Source organism: Rhinolophus sinicus, linkage group LG02 (assembly GCF_036562045.2).
Source record: "Rhinolophus sinicus isolate RSC01 linkage group LG02, ASM3656204v1, whole genome shotgun sequence".
NCBI lineage: Eukaryota > Metazoa > Chordata > Mammalia > Chiroptera > Rhinolophidae > Rhinolophus > Rhinolophus sinicus.
Window position 1 is genome coordinate 98525657 of NC_133752.1, and position 25324 is coordinate 98550980.

Sequence of the window (25324 nt, forward strand, 5' to 3'; positions counted from 1 at the left end):
CATTTGACAAAATCCAACACCCTTTATGGAAAAGCATTCAATGTATTAGAAATTAGAAATAGAAGGGAACATTCTCAATGTGATAAAGGGCATCTGTAACAAACCTACAGCTAACATCATACTTAATGGTGAAAGACTGAAAGCTTTTCCTCTAAGATCAGAAAAAAGACAAGAATTTTGCTCTTGCCAATTCTATTCAACATTATATTGGAAATTCTAACCAGGGTAATTAGGCATTAAAAAGAAATAAAAGGCATAAGGATTGAAAAAGAAGCAAAACTATCTATTTGCCAATTACATGATAATTTACAGAGAAAATCCAAAGAAATTGAAAAAAAAAAAAAAAAACTATTGGAGCAAATAATGACATCATCAAGGTTGCAGGATATGAAAACCAGTTGTATTTCTACACAATAGCAGAGCAACCCCAAAATGAAATTAGGAAAACAATTACATTTACAAATAATATCAAAAAAGAATAAAATGCATAGGAATAAATTTGACCAAACAATTGCAAGTCTTGTATGTTGAAAACTACAAAACATCATTGAAAAAAATTTCAAAAGGCCCAAATGAATGGAAAGAAATGCCATGTTCATTGATTAAAAGATTTAATATGGCAATACTTTCCAGACTGAACTACAGATTCATCCCAGGAATGCAAGGTTGGTTCAACACATGATGGCTAGAATAAAGAACAGAGATGCGTCGTTGAGGATGAGGAAAAATTTGAACCCTCATACATTGATGGTGGGATTGTAAAGTGGTGTTATTGCTTTGGAAAACAATTTTGCAATTCCTCAAAACATAAACATAGATTTGTTATATGACCCAGCAATTCTGCTCATCGGTATTTTACCCCAGAGAATAGAAAAGATATGTCCGTATGAAAACTTGTCAATGAATAATCATAGTATCATTATTCATAATAGGCATAAATGGAAACAACCCAAATGTTCAACAGCTGATGAATGGATAAACAGAATGTGATCTATCCAGAATGTTATTCAACCACAGAAAGGAATGGAGTACTGATTCATATTACAACAGGGATGAACCTTATAAGCATTATGCAAAATGAAAGTGGCTTAACACAAAAGGACACATATTGTATGATTCCATTTATAAGAATGGTCCAGAATAGGAAAATCTATAGAGACAGAAAGTAGATTAGTAGTTGGGGGAGTTGAGAGCAGGGGGAAATTGGTAGTGACTGGTAATGAATACAGGATTTCATTTTGGGGTGATGAAAATGTTCTGGAAATATGTAGTGGTAATGGTTACACAACCTTACAAATGTACTAAAACCCACAAAATTGTATACTTAAAAAGGATGGACTTCATGAAACACTGATTATATCTCAATAAAAAGGCAAAACCAATGAAAGTCTTAAAAAACCCTCATTTGGGGGATGATCTGAAGACTAGAATTATAACTGAAAGTTTTTATGTCACTGAGTAGCAACTGATGAAAGTTTTACAAAATTTGAGAATTTACTAGAATGATGAACTGCACACTATAGTAATTATGTTGAATTTAAAATATTATTTTATTTAACTATCATAGACACAGTAAACTATACATCTTAAAGTGTACAATTTAGTAAGTTTTGACATACAAATACACTCAGGAAAACATGATCACAATAAAAATAACTAACGTATCCCCAAAAGTTTCTTCATGTCTCATTCTTCTCACGTCTCCTTCGCAGGCAACTCCTGATCTTATTTCTGTTATTATATATTAGTTTGCATTTCCTAGCATTTTATGTAAAGGAAACCATACAGTATATATGCTTTTTAAAAAATCTGTATTCTTTCACTTAGCATAATTACTTTGAGATTCATCCATGTTTTGGTGTGTTTAATAGTTCATTCCTTTTTATTGCCGAGTAATAAAAAGGAATCCGTTTGTTTATCCATTGATCTGTGGATGAACATTTGAGTTGTTTCCAGTTTGGGCTATTACAACTAATACTGTAATGACATTGATGTGACCTTAGCTTCACCTTTTCAACTGGGTGTTGTCTAACCCAACCAGCCATAAGGCCATGTGTGTGCAGCAGCAATCTATTATCAAATGGCAGTGGTTTCTAAGAGCCCAAGCTTGAGCAGGTCCAGAAGGTACAAGTAGATGGCATGAGCAAGTGGCTTAGACTCCTCTGACTCTGAAGGTGCATTGTCTCTTCCCTCTCCATGGTCTAAGTCCTCTTGGTCATGTTCCCGATGACTGGTTGACAGAGGAAGAGATCATTCAAGCCAGGTTTATAGATTGTTCTGTATTATAAGTGAGTATCTTGTAGCACCACTCAGGGTTGACCCTGAAAGACACCAGTGAAAGAAAATTATCCCAGTAGTAGAACTTTGGGCAGCACATTTAGTTGTATACTATGTCTAGACTGAGAGATGGCCAGTGGTACAGATGGACACTAACTCCTGGGCAGTTATAGTGGTTTGGTTGGATGGCGTATTAGGGTTCACTAGAAAAACAGTATATTTCTATGTCTGTATCTATATCATCTATATCTATATCTATATAGTTTGTATTCCTATATATGGAGATCAATTGGCTTACATAGTTATGGAGAATGAAAGGGAACATGATCTGCCATCTGTAAGCTGGAGACTCGGGAAAGTCAGTGGTATAATTCAGTCTGAATCCAAAGGCCTGAGAACCAGGGGAGCTGATAGTATAAAGCCCAGTCTGAGGGCAAGAGGTGAGATGAGATGTTCCAGCTAATCCAGTGAGGCAGAAAAAAAAGGGGGGAAATTCCATCTTCCTCTACCTGTTGCTCTATTCAGGCCCTCAATGGACTAAATGATGCCCACCCACACGGGGGAGGGTAATCCATTTTACTGAGTCAAATGCTAATCTTATCTAGATACACCCTCATAGACACACCCAGAAGTAATGTTTAATTTGGGTATTCTGCCGCCCACTCAAGCTGACACATAAAATTAATCATCACAGATGTCTAGGAACTTAAAAGAAATAGGATGAGAAAATTGGTGACAAGGGCATCTGGAGAAGAAGCATATGGGTGGACCTCTTGGAATGGTCAGAGTGTGAAGATACTCGTATTTGTGTCCCATGTAAATGATGGGCATTCACTGACAAGAAGCTTCTAGTAACTAAGTGAACAAATCACATACTCTGTGGATGTCAGTCTCTTTACCAAGCCACCACAGTGCTTGTTCAATGGGCCCATGAGAAAAGTGGCCATGCATAGTAGGGATAGAGGCTATGCATTGACTGGACAACATGGACTTACCCTCACCAAGGCCGACCTAGGAACACCACGGATGAGGTCCTACTGTGTCAACAACAGAGACCAACGTTGATCCCCTAATATGGTCCCATTCACTGGGGTAACCAGCCAGCCACCTAGTAGTAGGCTGATTACAACTGGACCTCTTTCATCTTGGAGTGGGCAGAGATTTGTCTTCACTGGAATAACCAATTATGGATATGGCTATGCTTTCCCTGCCCCACATTGCTTGTGCCAGTAGCACTATCTATGAGCTCACAGAACCCCTTACCCGCCATCGTGGTATTTCCCATAGCATTGCTTCTGATCAATGATTTTCATGGCATCTCTTCTTTTACAGCAAAAGGAATCAGCAGTGGGCTCTTGGCCATGAAATTAACTGGTTCTACCACATACTCCGTCGCCTAGAAGCAACAAGGCAAATTTTGAAAGCTTACTAATGGAATGGAATGGCTTACTGAAGACTCAGTTATTGTGTCAGTTGGGAGTCAGCACCTTTAGGATGAGGTGTTATCTTAAAGGAGACTGCATATTCTTTGAAACAGAACAATATGTGGTGCTCTCTCCCCCCATAGCCAGATAATACGGGTTTTGAAATCAAGGAATGGAAGCAGCTCGTCTCAGTATCAAGCCAAAAAATTCACTCATAGAATTTTGCTTGCTATCCTGGCTACCTTGAGCTCTGCTTGTTTGGTGTTCTTAGTCCCCAGAGAGGAGGGGCTCACCAGGGGACAACCCATGATCCAGGTAAAGAACCCCAGTCAGAGAGGCACTCTGCCAGACCTTACGGAGAAGAAAAGCATGACTGATGTGTCTGTGAAGAATCTGGGCAAAGGACAATTTCTCAACCGGGCTCACTTCTGGAAAATACATTCCGGGTAGTACTGGAAGAGATTTGATTCTAAGTTTATACAAGAAGAGAGAAAACAGCCATGCATACTGATTTTTATTTATTTGCTCATCTAAATGGAAAGAAAAGTAACGATTTTAAGGTCTGTAGAAGTGGACAAATCTTTTCCAGGTCTCTGAGGCACTTGAAGGTGCAATTAAAAAGAAAAACTTTCTTACTATCTTGTCTGCATAAGTTATATCACAGGACTAAAATAGAGCAGGGCTGCTGCTTCATCCAGAATTAATGTTAATTCCTTTACACACTCCCTTAGCCATCACTGGTGATTATGCCAAGGTTATCACTATTCATATCCTCTGTTAATTCTAGATAAAGGATGCACTTGTGCCTTTTAAAGATCACCTATTCTGTCCATATTCTAGTGTGTAGTTAAGCACATGGGCTCTGAGGAGTCTGAGGCTGGGGTTTGCACTTGATCTTAGTGAAAAAGCTGAGAAGCAATACGGCTGGGGTTTGAATCCTGGCTTAGTCACTTTCTAGCTCCGAGATCTTGGGTAAGTCAATTGAACTCTCTGCCTGAATTTCCTTATCTATAAAATGAGGATGATAGTGGTATCTGCCTGGGAGTGTTATTTGGAGAATTCATTAACGTAACATATGCAAAGTCCTTACAACAGTGCTTGGCCCATAGTAAGCAATGAATTAATGTTAGCCAATTGTTAATATGATAATTTGGCAATGCTTGCTATAAGTTTGCTTGCCAGGAATATAAACCATTTTATATCCTTCATCTCTCTTTCTCTAGCAAATCTGCAGGAAAACTGTTATGGACTGAATTTTGCACCCCCACCCCCATTCAAATGTTGAAGCCCTAACCCCCAATGAGACTGTATTTAGAGATAGGGCCATTAGGGGAGGTAATTAGGGTTAAATGAGGTCAAAAGGGTGGTGCCCTAATCTGACAGGGCTGATAAGAACAGGAAGACCCCAGGTCCACCTCCCCCTTCCTCTATCCCTTCTTATCACCCTTCCTCTTCCTCTTCCTCTTCTCCTCTCCTCTTTTTCCTCTCTCTCCTCTCCTCTCTCTCTCTTCTCCATATGAGGATGCAGTGGGAAGGTGACTGTCTTCAAGCCTGGAAGAGAGATCACGCCAGAAACCAACCATGACGGCACCTTGATCTTGGACTTCAGCCTTCGGAACTGTGAGAAAATAAATGTCTGTTGTTTAGGTATTTTGTTATGGCTGCCCTAGCAAACTAAGACAATGACATTAAGAAGTTTCCTAATTCTCATATTAAATGAGACAAATGAACAGTGCTGACACAATGTCTGATGTTATCCTTGAATATCATTTCCCTGTTGTGTGAAAGTCTGGTATCTACCGGGGTGTGGGTGTGGGCGTCACAGCAGGGAGTCATATGCCATCTTGACTGCTGCCCACTTGAATCCCTCTCAGGATAACAATTTAGGGTTTTTTTTTCAGCAAAATGTATTGAGGCCCTAAACTGACTCCCACAAATGCAGGGATTTGTTATTACCTGTGAGGAGCTCTCACTCTTACTTCTTTCTGATTTTAGGCTCATCCCAGAGGGTTTTGTAAGAATAAGAATGTGGTCGATTGAGTCACTGATCAGATTCTGGACTAGTGCGACCTCATGTCAGCTGTGGTGTTCCTTTCCCTCAGGAGCTGGACAGTGTTGGCTGGAGTCCTTATCATTCCACTTCTGGGGACGCCCTCAGATGTCTTTGAAGCCCCTGAGGCCATCCTTCCCATGGCCTCTTCCTCCTGTCCCGATGGGCTGGATTGTACCCAGGGTCACCTTTCAAAAAGTACGGTCACAACAAGCATGTATGAATTTAGTGGTCCTAACTGCAGGTTGAGAGATCACAGGAAGGAGACTTGGGAGTCACCGGAGGTGAGGCCCAGCCTTGCATTCTTCTCCATCCTCTTTTCTGCTTATCTTTCCTTCCATAATTTCCCAAGAATACTTTACCCTGCAGTACATAGAAGGAGTCATTTGAGTTCCAAGGCTCAAACCTACAGAAACTGTAGTTTGTAAGATGCTTGCAGAACAAAGGGCCTTCCATTTCAAGTCAGTTTTCCTTAAAAAATTATAAATAAATATCATGTAATATGTATGATATACGTACGATATGTATATTGTATATGCACATTTTATATATGATATACATATTATAAATATATTTATAAATAACAAGCATCTCTTTTTTCTTCTTACTACATTAGGAACAATTAAGACAATTTAGAGATAAAAGGAACTGCTGAATTTAGAGAGAAAGATAGAACTGCTGAGTCTGGGTCTCCCCAGATTCACTCAGTGACTTTTGAAAAGTTGTTTGGAATTGACGTCAGAATATATTTCTTGGGTGTAGGGTGTTTAGCACTTGGAAGTAGGAATTATGTAAATCCCGTAGCTTTAGAAAAATCAGGGCAAAATGGCTTTTCAAATCTTTTATTAAGCCTTTTTTAAAAATTTTTATTAGTTTCAGGTGCACAAGACAAAGCAATACTTAGACGTTTATCATTTATATCCCTCACACTGTGTGATCCCCCTCCCCCCATCCACTATCCCTCTGACATCGCACAGCGCCTTTCTTAAGATCATGACTAAATAATAAGCAGAGAGAAACGCAAAAAGTTCATTAGTTCACACTGATTTTCGTAGCTAACACCTGTGAAGGTAAAGTCACCTTCACATTTCTATTGTGTTTCGACTCAGAACGAAATACACAGAAAATATAAAAACTCACGCAGAGTAATCATGCAAATTAACAATGACTTGTGAAAAGCTGTTCAGGATGGCACGCGTTTGAAACACTCTTTACCCTTGGGAAGCGTTGCCCCAGTGCATCAGTAGGGCGCAGAGGACTTGGAGACCACTCCCACCAGTGACCTTTCTCGGGGCGCCTCGTACTCCCCTAAACACCGCTCCTCGCAGGGGGACTGCGGCCCCCGCGGTTCCCGAGCGTCCCGCGCGCCCCTGCCTCGCGTCCCAACTCCGCCAGGCGGCCTCCCCGCCTTCCCGCGCCGCCGCCCACGCCCCCGTCGCGGGGGGCAGGGCAGGAGGCGGCGGCCCGCCCGCCCCAAGACCTTTAAAGCGTCCGGGGCGAGGGCCGGGCACTGTGAACCTGGCGGCGGGGAGAGTTGGGCGCCGAGCTCCGGGAGCAGCGCGAGGAGCCCAGCGCCCAGGACTGCCCTTCCCGGGCTGGAGCGAGCGCGCCGGACTCCCCGACACCTCCTGCGCCCCGCGGCGGCGCCTCCGGGCTCATCCCTGCTCGCCCCGGGAGGCCCGACCATGCGCCCTGGCTAGTGCACCCGGAGCGCAGCGCCCACTGGGGCCGCCCAGCCGCCCGCTCCTGCCGCCGGCATGCTGCGCCCGCTGCTGCTCGCCGCGCTCTGCTTGGCCGGCCGGCTCGCGCCTGCCGGCGGCTGCCAGCTGCCGTCCGAGTGGAGACCCCTGAGCGAGGGCTGCCGCGCGGAGCTGGCCGAGATTATCGTGTACGCCAAGGTGCTGGCGCTGCACCAGGACGTGCCTGGCCTCTACAACTACCTGCCCTGGCAGTACGAGGCCGGCGAGCCGGGGCTCTTCTACTCCGCCGAGATCGAGATGCTGTGCGACCAGGCATGGGGCAGCATGCTCGAGGTCCCCGCCGGCTCCAGGCTCAACCTCACCGGCCTGGGCTACTTCTCCTGCCACTCCCACACCGTGGTCCAGGGGTACTCCTATTTCTTCTTCCTCAGGTGAGCCCCGCACCGCATGCCCATACCACCTCCTTCACCTAGCTGTGTGGCCTCCCCAAGCCACCGTTATCTGGAGCCAGGTCAGGACTCCCACGGAATCCTGTCTGTGCCATTTTAGAAAATGCCTTACTCTTTATTCTCACCTGCTAGGTACGTCCGACATCTCTACAAAGGTCCGGGTCCCTCTGGCTAAGGGTGGTGAAAAAACACGGACGATTTCTGTGCATCATCAAAGAAGAGTGTTTCAGGCAAACGCTCAAGGTTGTTTCCAACACTCCATTTGACTGAACTTTTTTTTTTTCCTTTTTTTAAAAAACTGGATTCAGTGGGAGTAGCTTGGATGGTGAGGAAAAAACAAAACAACAACAAAAAAAACCTTTGAAGTCACACTGTTGGGATTCTGGTTCTGCTCCTTCCTAACTGATTTTGAGCACGTTACTGACCTCAAGAACCTCGCTATCCTCACCTTAGTAATGTGAGAAGCAAGGCTGATGGAGACTAAAACACAGTAAGTCAGGCAGACACCTGATGCAGCTCTTCTGCCCACCTGCTTAAATGCCAGGATGTGAATGGGATGGAATGCAGCCCAGCTGTCCTCTTGTTTCACTCATACCAGCTGATAGCAGTCTCATATCAGCTGCCCACAGACCTCAATGCCAGGCTATTTAAAATAGCCAAGGCTTGAGTTGGGATGGGGTGTGTGGGGGGAGGTTGCTCCTGGGTGTAAGACCCTGGGTCACAGTGCTTCCAAGAGGATAGAAGTGAATCAGGCAGGAGGCTCTCTCTGATTGGAGACTCCTGGAATCGTGTGATGTTCCATGAAAGTTAGCCTGTGGTCATGATGGAATGTATGCGTAAAAATTCAGTCAATGTGTTCTACTGAAGTGTAAAACAGAGCAGCAGGTAGAAGCCTAAATGCATTGGTTGTCTGCAGTTGAAATAGAAGAGTGATACAGAGCAACTACAAGCAACATCAGAATGGAATCTCACATCTATATCCAGATAGTGAATTAATCCAAGCTGTGCTTAGTAATAGTTCCAGTCTGCCCAGTGGGTAAAGTTGCAATAAGGATATTTGAATGACTGTGACCTGGGTCTGCAGATTTGCTTTGAGCACTTGAGATTTCATATTTATCTGAGAAAGAAAGCAGTAAGTTCCCCAGTGGGCGTCCATAAGCCCATGGCAACACATTTTCCATATTGAAGCCAGAATATCTAAGTTTAGAATGCATTATGTGCTTTGTTTTGGCTTGAGTGGTTTAGCTAGCTTCAGTTCAATTTTTTTCATTGCTGGGAAAGTATAGTTTCTAAATAAAATTAGCAAGGACTGAGACTGTACCTTTCTTGTACAGAGAAACTTGACTCAGAGTTCTCATGTTTTTATTTAGGATAAATGCTGAGAACCCAGCTATAAAACTATTCAACAATGAAACTTTATTTTCCAAAGAAAAAAGAGCGAGAGTGTTTATGTAGACACTGTTGTTGTTTTTTCCTGACTTTATCACGAAATACAATTTTGTCCACTGGCTCTGTGGTGGTCAGCCAACTCTTTCATCTTTTGCTGTGACATATTTATAAAAAGTTAGGGCAGAAATACAGAGTCAAACAGTAGTCTGACAGATTTCCATTTCACAGGGCTGTGTTCTTCAGTGCGTTAAAGCTGCATACAAATCATTCCTCCTCTGTTTTTCGAGGACCCACTGAAATGGATTCTGGTCAGTGTCACAGGCAGTGGAAACTCCCTGGTGAGCTGGAGTTTAATGTCCATCTCTCCTTTTCCTTTTCATGACTTCTTTGTTTCCAACAGACTATTTAGGCTCTATAAAAATGTTAACTAACATTTATACTGCACTCACTCTGTGCCAAATACTTTATTTATGTACATTTTTTAATGCAACCCTTATACTGCCACCAAGAAGTCAGGTGCCTTTATCCTCTTTTTACAGATTAGAATACTGAAACTTAGAGAATTAAAAAAAAATCCATTTCATGTCAGATTGAAGGTAAGTAGCAAGGGGAGGATTTGAACCCAGGTCATTACAATTGGTCTTCTTTCACCAAGAAGCAAGAAACACTCTCTATGAGAAGGAAGTCCTCTTGGGAGATATACAAATAGACAAATATGCAAGCACAAACTTTCCCGCTTTTTAGGCAGTCATCACTTTGAAAACCTTAAGGATAGATGCACATAGTGTGAGACAGAAAAACAATTAGAAACAGTAACTCTGATGACAGACACAGGAGACATTGTTGTATAACTGGCAAGATCGTCTCAGTCTTCTCTGATTCTTAATTAAAGATGGCACACCCCATAGGTGACCGACCAGTCTACATCTCTGCTTTTTTTTTTTTTTTCTCTTTCCCATTAGGATGGATGAAAATTATAATCTTTTGCCTCATGGAGTCAATTTCCAAGATGCCATCTTTCCAGACACTCAAGAGAACAGAAGGATGTTTTCCAGCCTTTTCCAGTTTTCGAACTGTTCCCAAGGGCAGCAACTGGCAACTTTCTCCAGTGACTGGGAGATCCAGGAAGATAACAGGGTAAGAATTGGCCGTTCCCTGTGCAGCAGCAAAATAATAGAATAGCTACCTCTTGTATGAGTTTTGTGACCAAAGGGTCAAGAATACTCTTCCAAAAGCCCAGAACAAAGCGTCTTAACCTTCCTTCTCCCTCCCTGCCAGCAGTTAAAAACACTGCTCGTAAACTTTGGATTCCCATGGCCTTACTATTTGGCAAAGGGTTCCTCACTAAGAGAAAGGATAAGATGAGACGAAGGTTGGCACATTGTGCCTCAGTTTCTTCTTCTGTATAATGGAGACAATAGTAGCTTCTACATTAAAGAGCTGATGTAGTATGACCTCACTGTGCAAAATATGTAAATATGCAAAGCATAGTGCTTGCCAGAGTCAGCGTTTTACACACGTGACACATCGTGAGTATCGTTGTTGCGATTGATAGCAGGGCGCTCTAAGAAATTTTCTAAGAGGAAAGAAAAATGTCCTCAAGGAAATGAAGTGAAAACATTATCAGAGTTAACACTTCCATGATTCGTAAATATGGTTGTCAAGACGTAGAGGTACAGGGTGGCCAAGCTGGTTGTGGAATGTGAGGGTCAGTATTATTTGGGGGGACTAAAATGTAAAAGGGATCTTCCATTCTGGGACAGATGCCAGAGTTGGGGGAAATTTTGAGGAAAGTCACTTTTCCAAAGCAGTGGCATTGCCACAGTGGAGATGGGATGACGGTGGGACCAGGGCATCCAGGTGGCGTTCCACCACTCCCAGGCCCTTGTCTGAGACATTTTTAGGGCAATGTGACAGACTGCTGAGAGAGTTCTGCTGTGTAGATATGGCTGTCTCGTGCAACAAGGACTCCTTTGTGGGTTAATGAGCAATTGCATGTGTTGGGCAGCTTCCTTCCACCCTTATGTGATGGGTTTGGGCGAATGCTCTTCTCTCGTCTGGTGGGTTGGCCTAGGGGAGCTGCATAGTTCTCTTCCAAATTTCCGTATCTTCTGCCCAGGGCTCCCAGGCACCTGGAGGCCTTCTTCGTGCTCTTGCCCAAATACTGTTTGCATGATGGACAAGTATGTCTGACTAAGGAAAATGGTTTATTCTTATTTCCTTAACATTTTATCAAGAGGTTCCACCTTAGGCCTACCCTATTGACAGCAATCTAGACTCCTCTAACCCCTCCTTCATGGTTTGCCAGAATTTTCGGAACATTTGTCCTATAGTTTGCTCCCAACACGGTTCCAAGCGCTTCCCCCACCAATCTGCACCAGCCCCCACTCCATACTGAACAAGATCTGGCAAGTGTGAGCCTGGGTATCCCCAGCCTGAGTCACACCTTAGCATGTTCCAAATGAAATCCTTTTAGCCTCAGCCCTTTGGTTCTCCGTTTTGTGGGAACTTTGTATATACTCCTAGATCCTGGGTAACAATATATTTATATCAAGAGATCAGATATTATTCCAAAAATATCTTAGTAGCTTAGCCTCCAAACTCTTCAGCTACATAACTTATTAGCCCTATGGTCACGTAATGATGCCGTTAAGCATTTTCCTGGAATTAGATTTTCCATCATTTGACAAACAAAACAAAACAGAACAGAACAATGGGACCATGGAGAATTGTTTCAGTGTGAAAACAGTCCTGTTTCTGGTGGTCAGATGTTCATTGGGAGAATTCTTTCCCTTTCCCTCTAATCACCCTGGCCGCTTAGATACCGAAGGGAGCGTGTGCTGTGCAGCTCTGAGGAAGCTTCAGGAGTTTTAGGAGAGGAAAATAATTGTTCCAGACTCCTGAGCTCCTGTGTTGCCAAATTTAGAAGTTAGAGCTGATGTACCTTGTGCTTTTCAACACCTGTTGAACCCCTTCCATTTTTAATCCCTTGCCCAATTTGAAAGGTAGCACATTAGCGCTACGTTAAATTAGCTCGCATAGAGTTTAAAATTAAATTTGCTTTTTGAGTCAACTTTATGATTTACATTTTATGGTGCTCCTTGAGAAATGTTTATGTACTCTGGAGTGATTAAAGTGGTTGTGAATTGACAATCTCAGGGGTAGATGAAGAATTATTGACAATTACTTGTTCCTTTCTTCGGGGAGGAAAAAAAGCTAAAAGTTCTCCGCCTTTTCTGTGGGAAGGGGCGTATCACATTGTGTATCCTACTCAGATAAGTACATCCTGTTATATCAGAAGCAGTCTATATTTTTCCTATGGTGGTCGTCATCATGGGAGGGATCAGAAGAGGTGCTCCGGTCCCCTTTTTATTGCAGGAGGAGTAGGTATGAGGATGCTTTGAAAAATCGGAACACACGAATCCTTCGCATGTTCTGAGACCATTATAAATGGCCCCGGACATTGCTGCTACACGCCTTTCCGGTATCACTCACATGTCATATCTTAGAGGTCAAGATTGGTGAGTTCTCGGACTTCACACTGTTTATTCTGTGGCTCTCAGCTTCCTGTCAGTGTGAACAGTGGCTCTGAGACTGTGGTGGTGAGAGGCGTATTTCATTCTCTTCACTGATGGTTCTCACTTGGTCTTGGAGGACCCCATGAATCTGGAAATCTAGAGTCAATTCGGAGGTTATGAAATGGAAAAGGAAGAAAATCTTATGCAAGGAAATGTCCGCAATACACACCCAGGCTGACATTCTCCCCACTCACCCCGTCCTCAGCAGCAAAATGCTCCTACTCTCTAGTTCCATCTTCAGATGTCCGACCCATGCCTTAATGAGCAGAAACACAATCTTGCTTTCAAATGTTGCCAGGAGGTCAGCAGTGTTGCTAAGTGTTCAGTACTGCTCAGTTCACTGTCATGGTGTTAACAGGCCCTTGGGGGATGCCTCTGGCAAGTTTGGAGCATCCACCAGATTTACTGGAACAATTCTCTCTACACCAGCCAGCAACATTTTTTTTCCTTCTTTTCTATCCTGTTGGGTGAGTGTAACCGTCAAAACAGAAGTTGGATATTTTCCCCTCTTGGTCCCCTAGGACCAACACCCAGACTGACCCATGCTCATATCAGTCTGTCACAGAATGTCATGGGATTGAAATAAAGTTTGTGAAAGTCCTTCTGCCATCTTTTTTTTTTTTTTTTTTTTCTTTTTTCCATTTTTGGACTTGGGAGGGATGATGGGAGTTATTCTTGAAGCAGCTTTAAACGGAATGTAAACTTGTAATCCTAAGGTCTAGATTGGCTCCGCCATTTCCACAGGAATGAACTTAGGCAGGGCCCTTAATTTCTCACAGCATCAGTTTTCTCATCTATAAAATGGGGCTAAAGATAACATAAACTATCTAAGGTTGTTGTTAAGGACCTAATTAATTAAAGCATGTTTGAAATTACTTCGTAAACTGTAAAGGGTGATACAAGGGTGTATTATTGTAAATTGATCGTTTGAAAGTATGACTTTAAAAATGACATAGTTTTTTAAATTTAAAGACCTCCCTGCTACTTCCCAGGGGAGGGGCCAAGTGGTGGCAATGGAGGTGATGGGGATATGTGTTAGAAATGGGAACAGATGATAGGCAAGCCATCATGTGTGCTTTCATTCATTCAGTGGAATTTATTGTATTCCATGCAGGGGGCACTTAAAAATGTGTCTACTGAATTATAAATAGGTAACATATTCCCATGGGTTCCCATATCTGGAAGTATAAAGTGGTAGTGAGTGCAGTTTCTCTCCCATCTCTGACACCTATCCACCCAGCTCTCACCCACTCTCCAAACAGGTACTTGCCATTGTTAGTTTCTTATAAACATTCAGTGAGTACTTTCATCCAACAAATAATACAAATGTATTATTTACCCTCTTCTTTGACACAAATGGCAGCACACTATGCGTGCTTTTATTGCCTTGCTTTATTCACAAGGATGTCTTGAAGATTTTTCCATATCAATGCATACAAAGTTGTCATGAATAGCTGCATAGTATTCCATTGTATGCATGTGTCACTATATATTTAATCAAGTCCCCTATTGATAGGTAGTTAGATTGTTTCCAATACATTGCTATTACAAAGAGTGTGAACACGTACAACATTATATATACCTCATTTTGTGGGATTGCTGAGTCAGTCTTGAGCATATATTTACTGAGTAACTACTGTGAGGCAGCTACTATGTTAGACACTAGAGTTTCAATGTTTAGCAAAATACAAAGTCTCTGATCTCATAAAGCTTATAGTCCTAGAGTTGGTGATTGACATGATCAAAAGACCACATTAATGACTTTATAATTCCGAATGGGGAAAAATGCTCCAAAGGAAAGAAAGGAAATAATCAGAGTCTTAGTAGTCTTAGAGGTAAAGAAAGCCTTCTGTGTTGCATTGATACTGGAGCTAAGATCTGCTGGATGAAGAGGCATCATGGGGAGATGAGAGCAGTCCAGAGAAGAACAGTCTGTGCAAAGGCCCTGTGGTAGCAAGGTACACAGTGCTGTTGAGGAAATGGAGCAAAGGGAGTGAGTGAGAAGGATGAGGCAAGAGCATTAGGCAGGACCAGACCATGCAGGGACTGATAGATCCTGAAGAGAGTTTGGGCTTTGTCCTCACAGTAATGGGAAACCTTGAACGTTTTGAAAACAAGGAGGGATAAGATCAGATTTACATTTTGAAAAAGCCAGTTGGATTGGAGAGGATGTAAGTGATGTGGTGAGAGCAGGTGTGGGTTGTTATAAAGCTACCAGATTGATGCTGGACTAGGGTGGAGGCGTGGGGTGGAGTGAAGTAGGCAAAGTTGAGAAATATTTAGCAAATAAAGTCAGTAGGTGTTAATGACGGTTTAGATTTGGGTGGTAAAGAAGGTGGTGGGGGGTCAAAGAGAACTCCGGTGTTTCTAACATGTACACTGCACTCCAGAACCAATGCTAAGAAATGTGAATAGGACAGGTTTGGTAGGGGAACTCATGAGACTAGTGTTGGACCTACTGAGTTGAGGTGTCTTCGAGCCATCCACATGAGACCTTGAATAGGTAGGCAGTTGGATTTATAAGTTTAGAACTCTCAGAGGAAAATATACCTTTGTGTCTGAGCAATAATTAGATGTCAGTTAAAACTGGATCTGAATGAGATTTCCAAGGGAGAGGGCATAGAGAAAGAAGAGCAGAGGACCTTGGGTTGGCTGAGACTCATGGAATTCTATGCTTGGTCAAGATGGAGCAGACAGAGGTAGAAGGAAACTAGGAGAGTCCATGGCACAGCATGTTTCCAGGAGAATGAGTGATGGACAGAGAGAAAAGCTGTTCAGAAGTCAAGTAAGATGAGGAGTAAAAACCACTCAACTTTGGTGGCCTGAACGAGGACAGTTTCCATATAGTGAGGGAGGAGACTGAGGGTGTGAGGAGTGTGGGTGGACAAGAGGACATGGAGACAGTGAGGGTGGACAACTTTGTCATGCAGTTTGGCTGTGAATGGTTTAATACATATAAGGTTGCCGGTGAAGGGGGCAGAACTGGAGAGGGAGGGGTTTTGTTATATTTAAAGATGGCAGCCATCCTGTTCAAACCATCTTGGTCCTTGTTTTCCCACTCTTCAGACACTGTCTGCCCAAGTGGACTAAACTACTCCAGGGCTGGGATGTCTGTTTTGTTTACTGTTGTGTATCTGGTGCACGTTTTATGGTATCTTACACAATTGTAAAACGAACAGTCTCTCATCTGGAGATCTCTGAGGCCTAAGCAAAGGTCTTCTCTGTCCTTTTCCTACCTTCTCTCCTCCCCTCTCATTTTCTCAGTTAATATTGAAAATCCACAGACAGTAAAATTCACTCTTTTACATGGACAGTTATGGGTTTTAACAGAGGCATGTAGTTGTATGTTCACAACTACAACCACAACACAGAAATTCCATCACCGCAGAAAACCTCATCTGTGCTCTTTTATAGTCAGACCCTCCCCAACCGCAACTCCCGGGAACCACACTTTTGTTCTGAATCACGATTTGCATTTTCCAGAATGTCATATGAATGGAGTCAATCATACAGTATGTTGCATTTTTCAGTTTGGCTTTTTTTTTTTAAACTTAGCAGAATGTGCTTGTGATTCATCCATGTCATGTGTGTCAGTAGTTCATTCCCTTTAATTGCCAATACATATTCCATTATAGGGGTGTACCACAGGTTTATTTATCTATTCACCAGCTGAGAGTTTCAGGCTACTGGAGCTTCTATAAACATGCACGTATAGGTTTTTGTGTGAACATAAATTTTGGCTTCTCAGGTAAATACCTAGGGTAGGTTTGCTGAATTGTAAGGTAAGTGTATGTTTAACTTTATAAGAAACTGCAAAAACTGTTTTTGAGACTTGCTGTACCATTTTGCATTCACATTAGCAATGTATGAGAGCTCCAGGTCTGCATCCTCATCGGTATTTAGTATTAGGTAAACACACACACACACACACACATTCTAATGGGTGTGTGGTGGTATCTTTTTTTTAAGATTCCACATATAAGTGAGATCATGTGGTATTTGTCTTTTTCTGATTTCTTTCACTTAGCATAATGCCCTAAAGGTCCATCCATGTTATAAATGGAAGGATCGTCTTCTTTGAAAAGGCTGAATAGTATTTCATTGTGTCTATATACCACAATTTCTTTATCTGTCAACGGAAACTTAGGTTTTTTCCGTATCTTGGCTGTTGTGAATAATGATGCAATGAACGTGGGAGGGCAGATATCTGTTCAAGGTACTGATTTTATTTCCTCTGGATATGTATCCAGAAGAGGGATTGCTAGATCTTATTGTTTTCCTTTTAAAATTTTTTGAGGCACTCCATACTGTTTTCCATAGTGGCTATACCAATTTCCATTCCCATCAACAGTGTACAGGGGTTCCCTTTTCTCCACATCTTTGCCACCCCATGTTATCTTTTATTTTTTGAATAATAGGCATCCTAATAGGTGTGAGGTGATAGCTCACTGTGGGTTTGGTTTGCATTTTCCTGATGATTAGACGGCTATCTGTATATCTTCTTTGGAAAAATGTCTATTCAGATCTGCCATTTTTAAATTGGTGTTTTTTGTTTTTTTGTTTTGTTTTGTTTTGTTTTTTGCTATTGAATTATATGAGTTTCTTATATTTTGGATATTAACCCATTACCAGATACATGATTTGCAAATATTTTTTTCTCATCTTGTGGGTTGCCTTTTCATTTTGCTGATGGTTTCCTTTGCTGCACAGCAGCATTTTAGTTTGATGTAGCCCACTTGTTTATTTTTGCTTTTATTGATTTTACATTTGGTGTCAAATAAAAAAAAATCATTGTCAAGACTGATGTCAAGGAGCTCACTCTCAGATTTTTTTCTAGGAACTTTATTGTTTCAGGTCTTATGTTGAAGTCTTTAATCTATTTAGAGTTGATATTTTTGGGTGTGTATGATTTAAGATAGTGGTCCAGTTTCATTCTTTTGCAAGTGGCTGTTCAGTTTTCCCAACACCATTTGTTGAAGAGACTGTTTTTTCCCCATTGTATATTTTTGACTACTTTGTTGTAAATTAATTCTCCACATATATGTGGTTTTAATTCTGGGCTCTCTTTTCTCTTCCATTGTTCTGTGTGTCTCTTTTTATGCCAATACCATGTTGTTTTGATTACTGTAGCTTTGTAATATAGAGGAATCATGATGCCTCTGTTTTATTCTTAATTTTTAAGATTGCTTTGGTTATTCGGGGTCTTTTGTTCTTTTTTTAGGATCGCTTGTTCTATTTTTGTGAAAAACGCCATTGGAAGTTTGATAGGGATTGCATTGACTCTCTAGATTGCTTTGGGTAGTATGGGAATTTAAACAATGTTAATTCTTCTAATCCCTGAGTGTGGAATATTTTTCATTTATTTTTGTCTTCTTAAATTTCTTTCATCAACGTGTTATAATTTTCAATGTATATGTCTTTCATCTCCTTTGTGAAATTTAGTCCTGGGTATTATATTCTTTTTGATGCAATTTTAAATAGGATTACTTTCTTATTTTCTCTTTCTCATAGATTGTTGTTAGCATATAGAAATGCAACTGATTTTTGTATATTGATTTTGTATCCTGCAACTTTGTTGAACTCATTTTTGATTTCTAACAGGTTTGTGTGTGTGTGTATGTGTGTAATTTTTAGGGTTTTCTATATATAATATCATGTCATCTGCAAATAGAGACAGATTTATTTCTTCCTTTCTGATTTGGATGCCTTTTATTTATTTTTCTTGCCCAATTCCTCTGGCTTGGACTTCCAATACTATGACGTAAAGAAATGTAAGTGATTTTTGTGTGTTGATTTTTGTATTCTACAACTTTCCTGGATTTGTGTATTAGTTATAACAATATTTTGTATAGTCTTTATGGTTTTATACTTATAAGATCATGACATCTGCAAACAATTCAATTTCTTTAGTAGAAAGAACAATTCAGGTTATCTGTTTCTTGCCTGTGCCACTGTGGCAGTGCAGACTGAAACTAGGGTTGGCCTTAGGGCAAGGCTGGGTGAGAAAAAAGAGAAGGAAAAAGGAAGACAACCAAGGACTGCCTCCATACTCTCCGTACACGGGGGCCTCCTTTCTGGTTCTTCTGGATAGGAATAAAGATATCTCCCACAGTTTTCTGCATAACTCCATCATTTAGTTGCATTATCCCCTTTGATTCAGGTCCCTTTGCTTGTAATTGTGGAGTTTTCAGAGTCCCCAGATAGTTGCTTTTTGTATTATGTGCAGAGGTTTTAATTGTAATCAGTAGGAGTCATAGACTGTGTTCAGCTTCCTTCTTCTTGACCGGCACTGGAAGCTGGTGTTTCCTTTTGATTGGCCCATTAAGAACACCTGGTCAAGTTTGGGTAGAACCTACTACAGAGAGAAAAAGGACAGTGTTTCATTTCTGATTATCAAAAGCAAAAATGATCTGTAGTTCTTACAGTGAGGTTTGAGCCCCAAATGGATCAAGAAAATCGGAACTCAATTTATTCAGATCTTCCATTAAGCCCTAGTAGTATTTGGTTTAAAATATCACTGGAAGTTTGCTGAGAAAGTCCAGTTCACCAGATTATTTGTTGAAGAACAAAGAGACCCCTTAGGGGTAGAGGAGCATAACTTCAGTTTAACAGGTATTTGAGTGTCTCTTTTCCTGTATTCTTCTTTGATAACCACATCAATATTCCAAAAGGTGATAGTTTCTTAAAAGTTAGTTGCAGTGCAGAATCTGAAACCTCATCAATGAACTTTTTTGTATTCCTACATGAAAATCCATCAGACCCTTGCACTTGGAATGGATTATTTTTCCCGTGCATGATTTTGTAACATAATAAATTGACCATTTGGAAAATGCAGAGTTATACAGACCCTGCATATGCTGAGACTTTTAATTATGCAGTATTTAAAAATCCTATTCATTAATACACTGTCGATCTAATCAGGAACGGCTTTAAGCATTGGGAAAAATGTCAAGCACACAGTGGAAAGTTTTCTAAAATTCTAATTTTCGCTTGAAAGCTTTAATTTTACCACTGGAAACAAGTACTATTAGTTGTTTTCCTTGACATGACAGGCTCATTTTATCCATGTTCAAGAAAATGTCAATCAAACACACAAATGTGAATAACTGTAGTTTACCTGTCATTCATTCTTTCAAGTAAAAATAGTGTTTCACAAAGAAAGCCACTAGTTCAGCTCAGAACTCAGTCTCATAGTGCTTTTCCTTGACTCTACCATTGTGCTTTGATAAGCAGCCGAGGTGCTTTCTGTGTGCTTCTCATTCCTTTGCAGAGTGTTCAAAGCATGGGTACCCAAGGGTTGGGATTGATTTAATGACTTTTACTGCTTCATCAGGGACATTCTTCAGTTGAACTGCCTTTTCTTTGTCTGCCCGCACAAGCACTGAAGAACATGACTGTTAGTATAATTTGGTGTCACTGCGCCAGGTGCCAGTAGTTATACTCACCTTTGAGTTTGCACCAACAATGCAAATGTCAACACAGTGGAAAAGAGGTTTTAGTATTATTCTGAAAATAGTTTTGATCTCATGGACCCCCATGAAAGCATCCTGGGATCCCCCCAGAAATATGCAGACTGTGAACCACTGCAGCAGACAAACTCGGGGATGGGAGAATGGTAGAGGAGGGGGTGTTATGTGAGCCGAGTGCTCAGGGATGGGGGCCATTTTACAGTCTGAGCTGTGCAGGGGGCATGTGTGACCTTACCACGGGGCTCGGAATTTCAGAAGACCTGGAGGAAACGATGAGCTTGGAATGACTTCTGCCGTTGGGCTTCTAGCATTGAGAAGAGCGGGAAGTTGCACAGTTAGGGTTGGATCAGATTGTGGAGGGCGGTGGATACCTTTGGAATGAATCCAGAGCTGAGATTCAGCAGATCTGGATTCTAATCTGGACTGCTTTCACTCACACATTAATCTTAAGGAAATCCATTTACCTTTATGGATCTTTGTGCTCATAATTAGTACATGCTCAATACATTTTTCGTTCATCGAAATTAAATTGTTTCACCTCTGAGAAATCAAGTGGTTATATTTTAGTTCTCTGGGTTGTTGTTTTTTTTAACACTAAACATTGATTCTGTTCTTTATATGTAGTTGAGTCAACTGAGGCCTGGTAAGTCCAGTGGAATGTAGGCAGGCAGTGACCGCTGGAAGGGAAGCCGCGGTCTCCTGACTTCAGGTCCATGCCATTTTGTTCTCCGTTTTGCCTGCTCACTGGTCTGCTGCCTCCCATACTGGACACGCTTTCTGCTCACAGAGTAACTCTTACTTCTTCCACCCACTTCCTACCTGCCTTCCTTCCTTTACCCAGCTGGTCTGGTTTTGTCCTTCAATTATGCTGGGAGCACACACTTTTTTCTGTGGCACTTATCACAAAAATAATTAGTAATAGTTTGTGCAAAGATTGGTTTAATATCTATGTCCCCCAACCATATGAACTCCTTCTAATTCATTGTTGTGTTCCAAGGATCTAGCACGATCCCCTCACGTAGTAGGTACTCATACCGATGTGAGTAAGGGGATTATTAAATATCACATGAGTGGTGTGGGCACTAAAGCTGTGGAAAGTCTGAGAAGGGAGGTATCAGAGAGGCCTTGGGTAGTCCGGGAAGATCTCAGAGAAGAGGCGGGGCTTGATCTGGACCTTGTAGGTGACCCACAATATACTGTTCTCAAAGTGCTTTTGATGTAACGAGGATCATGCAACTCATTTACCCCTTAGGTGAAGGCTATTACCCTGTTTTCTGATTGTTACTACCAGGCCATTTGTTTGGCCGGATAGAGCCAGAACTGTGAAGTAGGTAGGGTGAAGGCCTTCTTTCCTTCCTTTTTTCCTCTCTTTCTCTCTCCCTTCTTTCCTCTTTCCTTCCACCCCTGTCATCTCCCTTCCTTCCATTCATACTTTTTATTCTACACGTATTTATTGAACTCCTACTGTGTGTCAGGCACTGGGAATACAAAAGAGAATGAGAGAAAAGCTCTTCCATTTCTCCTGGAGCTTACATTGCAGTGGGATGAGGGAGAGACAGTCGACACGTCAATCACTACGAGTACATCAGTCAATGAGAAAAACGTCATATAGCAATAGGTGTTTCTCAAAGAATTAAAAGAAGGTTATATGATAGAGGGGAACTGATTACTATAGGTTGAGGGGATAACACACTGAAAGCTGAATGACACAGGGCCAGCCAAACAAAGATCAGGCAGAAAAGCATTCCAGGTAGAAGAAAAAGTCGGTGATACTGGCCAAGGCAGAGCCTGTTTGGCATGCTTCTCCTTTGGAGAAGGATATGCACAGCATTGTTGGTGGGGAAGAATGGGACCGGGTGAGTTTGGAGAGGTGAGCAGGAGCCAGATCTTTCAGAGCCTTTTAAGTAAGTGTAAGGAGTTTAGGACTTTGTGCCTTGGGAAGCCATTGAATGGAGTGGTACGATCTGAGTAAGGGAGGCTTGGTGTAGGGCGTAGTGTTGGTGCTGGGAGAACTGAGTGGATTCCACTACATTTGGAAGTGGACACTTCCTGTGTTCTCCCAGTTTGTCCTTGATCACAATCCACTCCTCTATCCCCACTTTCTAAAGACATTTGTTCTGGGTCCTTTTCCTACAGGGCCTCTGCCTCCCCCAAAGTATTGGCTAAACACTACATTTTGTGTTGCAAAATGTTATACTTCCTTCTGGGAAGATTTAAATCTGAATTAACTAATAATTAACCTTAAAAATAAAGTTGTAAAGTGGCAATTTGCATCTCGATAGGGCCTTTGACTGAGTCTTGGGTTCCAACCCTGACTCAGTACCAACCATGACTTCAAATTTTACTGAACCACTCTGACTCAGTTTCCTTCCCTGAAAAATGGGTCTAATTACATCTATGTTTTACTCATAGCTCTCTCATAAGAAAAAACAACCGAGGTGACATATTTAAAAGGACAAAGTACCGGTTACGTGTGAAATGTTATGTCGTGGCTCTTACACCTGCACACATACCCACTCTCCTTCATCACATATCTCACAAGAGTGAGAATAAAAGATCTGGAGGACGACAAGCTTCTATTCCATCAGAAAGGGTTTCTGAGCGCCCCCCATGTTCTTAGCGCTGTGTCCTGTATTGTGGAGAATTAGTAGAAGATGACCTGGTGTCTGAATTCCGGTATCTACTCGCAGAGATACAATTAGCCGACCTGGAAAGATGGATCCTGCTGCTGGGACTTAAGAGATGGGAAGGACATGGGAAGGTTGAGGGGAGCAGAGCAAGAACAAAGGCCCAGAGACGAGAATGATGGTGCATTAGGGACACTAGAGCTGCATGCGGGGGAGTGAAGGGAAATGAGGACACACAAGTGATGGGTCCACAATGGACATTCCTGACCTGTTTTCCAGTATGGGCATTCACAGTAAGAGGGGGACTCCCTCCTACACGAGAGGTGATGTTTGTGGCTGTACGATGACAGCTGTCATTTCTTCTTTACTTTTGAGTTTTGTTGAAACAGTCAATACTCTTCAACATTGACTAATGCTATCACTATATAGTTACATTTTAAAAACTTATTTTGGAATAAATATAGATTCACAGGCAGCTACAGAGAAATGGTGAGCGGTCGTTGGTGCCCCTCACCCACTGCCGCCTACAGTGAGCTTACTGTCTAACTGCAGTACAGTAGCAAGCCCAGGTGATGACATTAAGTCCACAGAGCTGATTCCGATGTCACCAGTTATACACGCACTGCTTTGTGTGCCTGGGTATCACTCTAGACAAGTTGGTCACATGTGTAGCTTCCTGTCACTACCGCCACAGTCAGCATACAGGACTGTCCCACCACCCCAAACTCCCTCGTGCTACCCCTTCGTAGCCACACTGTCTCCCAGGCCCATTCTACACCCTGGCAGCCACTACCCTGTTCTCTCTCTCTCTAGAATTTTGTTATTTCAAGTGTTATATGAGTAGAACCTTACAGTACGTAACTTTTTGAGACTGTCTTCTTCACTCGGGATAATTTCCCTGAGGTGGATCCAAGTTGTTGTATTTCTTCTTATTGCTGTGTACTATTTCCTATTATGGATGTACCATCATTTATTAAGCCATTCACTCACTGAAGGACTTAGGGTAGTTTCTAGTTATTAGTTATTATGAATAAAGCTACTCTGCATATTCATACATTATTTTTGTGGTGACGTAAGTTTTCATTTCTCTGCAGTAAATGCCCAAAGTGTCATTGCTGGGACATATAGTAAGTCCATTTTCATTTTAAAAGAAGCTTCCAAACTATTTTCCAAAGTGGCTAAATCATTTACATTCCCACCAACAATGCATGAGTGATCCAGTTTTCTGCATTGCTGGCCAGCATTTGGTATTATCACTATTTTTTATTTTAGCCATTCTGATAGGCATGTAGTACTATCCCATTGTGGTTTAAAATTTTTTTCATTGAGATATGATTCACATACCTTTTAAAGTACACAATTCAGTGGTGTTTGGTATATTTACAGATGTGCATCATTATCTATTTCCAAAGCATTTTCATCCCTCCCACCAAAAGGAAAAGCACCAATTATTAGTCACTCACATTCCTGCCCTCTCTCCAGCCCCTGGCAACCTAGTGGATTTGCCGATTCTGGACATTTCATATAAATGAAATCTTATATTATGTGGCCTTTTGTGTCTGGCTACTTTCACCTAGCATGTTTTCAAGGTTCATCCCTGTTTTAATATGAATCGGTACTTCATGCATGATGGCTGAGTAATATTCCATTGCATGGATAGACCACATTTTGCTTATCTATTCATTTGTTAATGGACATTTAGGTTGTTTTCACTTTTGCCTATTATAAATAATGCTGCTATCAGTGTTCATGTATAAGTTTTTGTGTGGATGTTTTCATTTCTCTTGGAGTGGAATTGCTGGGGTCATGTGGTAACTCTCTGTTTAGCTTTTTAAGGAGCTGCCAAACTGTTTTTCCAAGCAAGCAACTGCCCCATTTTATATTCCCACCGGCAATGTATAAGGGTTCCAATTTCTTCACGTCTTTGCCAGTACTTGTTATTTTCTCTCTTACTGATTCTAACCATCCTAGTGGAAATGAAGTGGTATCATGTTATGGTTTGGATTTGCATTTCCCTGATAGCTAAGGATCTTGAGCATCTTCTCATGGACTTACTGGTCAGTTGTGTGTCTTCTTTGGAGAAATGGCTCTTCATGTCTTTTGCCCAGTTTTTAATTGGGTTTTCTTTCTATTGTTGAGTTGTAGTCGGTTCTTATATATTTTGGATACTAGGCCCTTATCAGATATATGATTTGCGTCATTTTCTTCCATTTTGTGGAGCATGGATACTATCTGTATGGCTTCTTTGGTGAAATGTCTGTTCATGTCTTTTGCCCATGTTTGGTATCTCTTCTTATAGAGCTATGGCTGTAGACATTTCCCTTTGTGGTATAAGTTAAAAAGTCTTCAAACTCTTTCTTA

The 25324-nt window shown here is 41.6% G+C and overlaps 1 protein-coding gene and 1 long non-coding RNA gene across 3 annotated transcripts in view; one reads left to right on the plus strand and one right to left on the minus strand.

Moving 5' to 3' along the window:
* Window positions 1–355: 355 nt before the first annotated feature.
* On the minus strand, window positions 356–8150 carry LOC141570036 (uncharacterized). Its single transcript, XR_012493779.1, has 3 exons — window positions 8026–8150; window positions 3541–3673; window positions 356–2321 (listed from the first exon to the last, which is right to left on the minus strand). It is a non-coding gene; the product is annotated as an uncharacterized LOC141570036 (long non-coding RNA).
* The window catches only part of CCDC3 (coiled-coil domain containing 3), an 83827-nt gene continuing 65590 nt past the window's right edge, over window positions 7088–25324 (plus strand). The window contains exons 1-2 of one of the 2 annotated variants that reach the window (XM_019717470.2): window positions 7088–7882; window positions 10252–10426. In XM_019717470.2, coding sequence (XP_019573029.2) covers window positions 7509–7882; window positions 10252–10426 — 549 coding nt within the window. In that variant the 5' untranslated portion in view covers window positions 7088–7508. Of the gene's footprint in view, window positions 7883–8216; window positions 8391–10251; window positions 10427–25324 lie in introns of those variants that run through there. The other variant, XM_074324973.1, reaches the window with a different exon arrangement.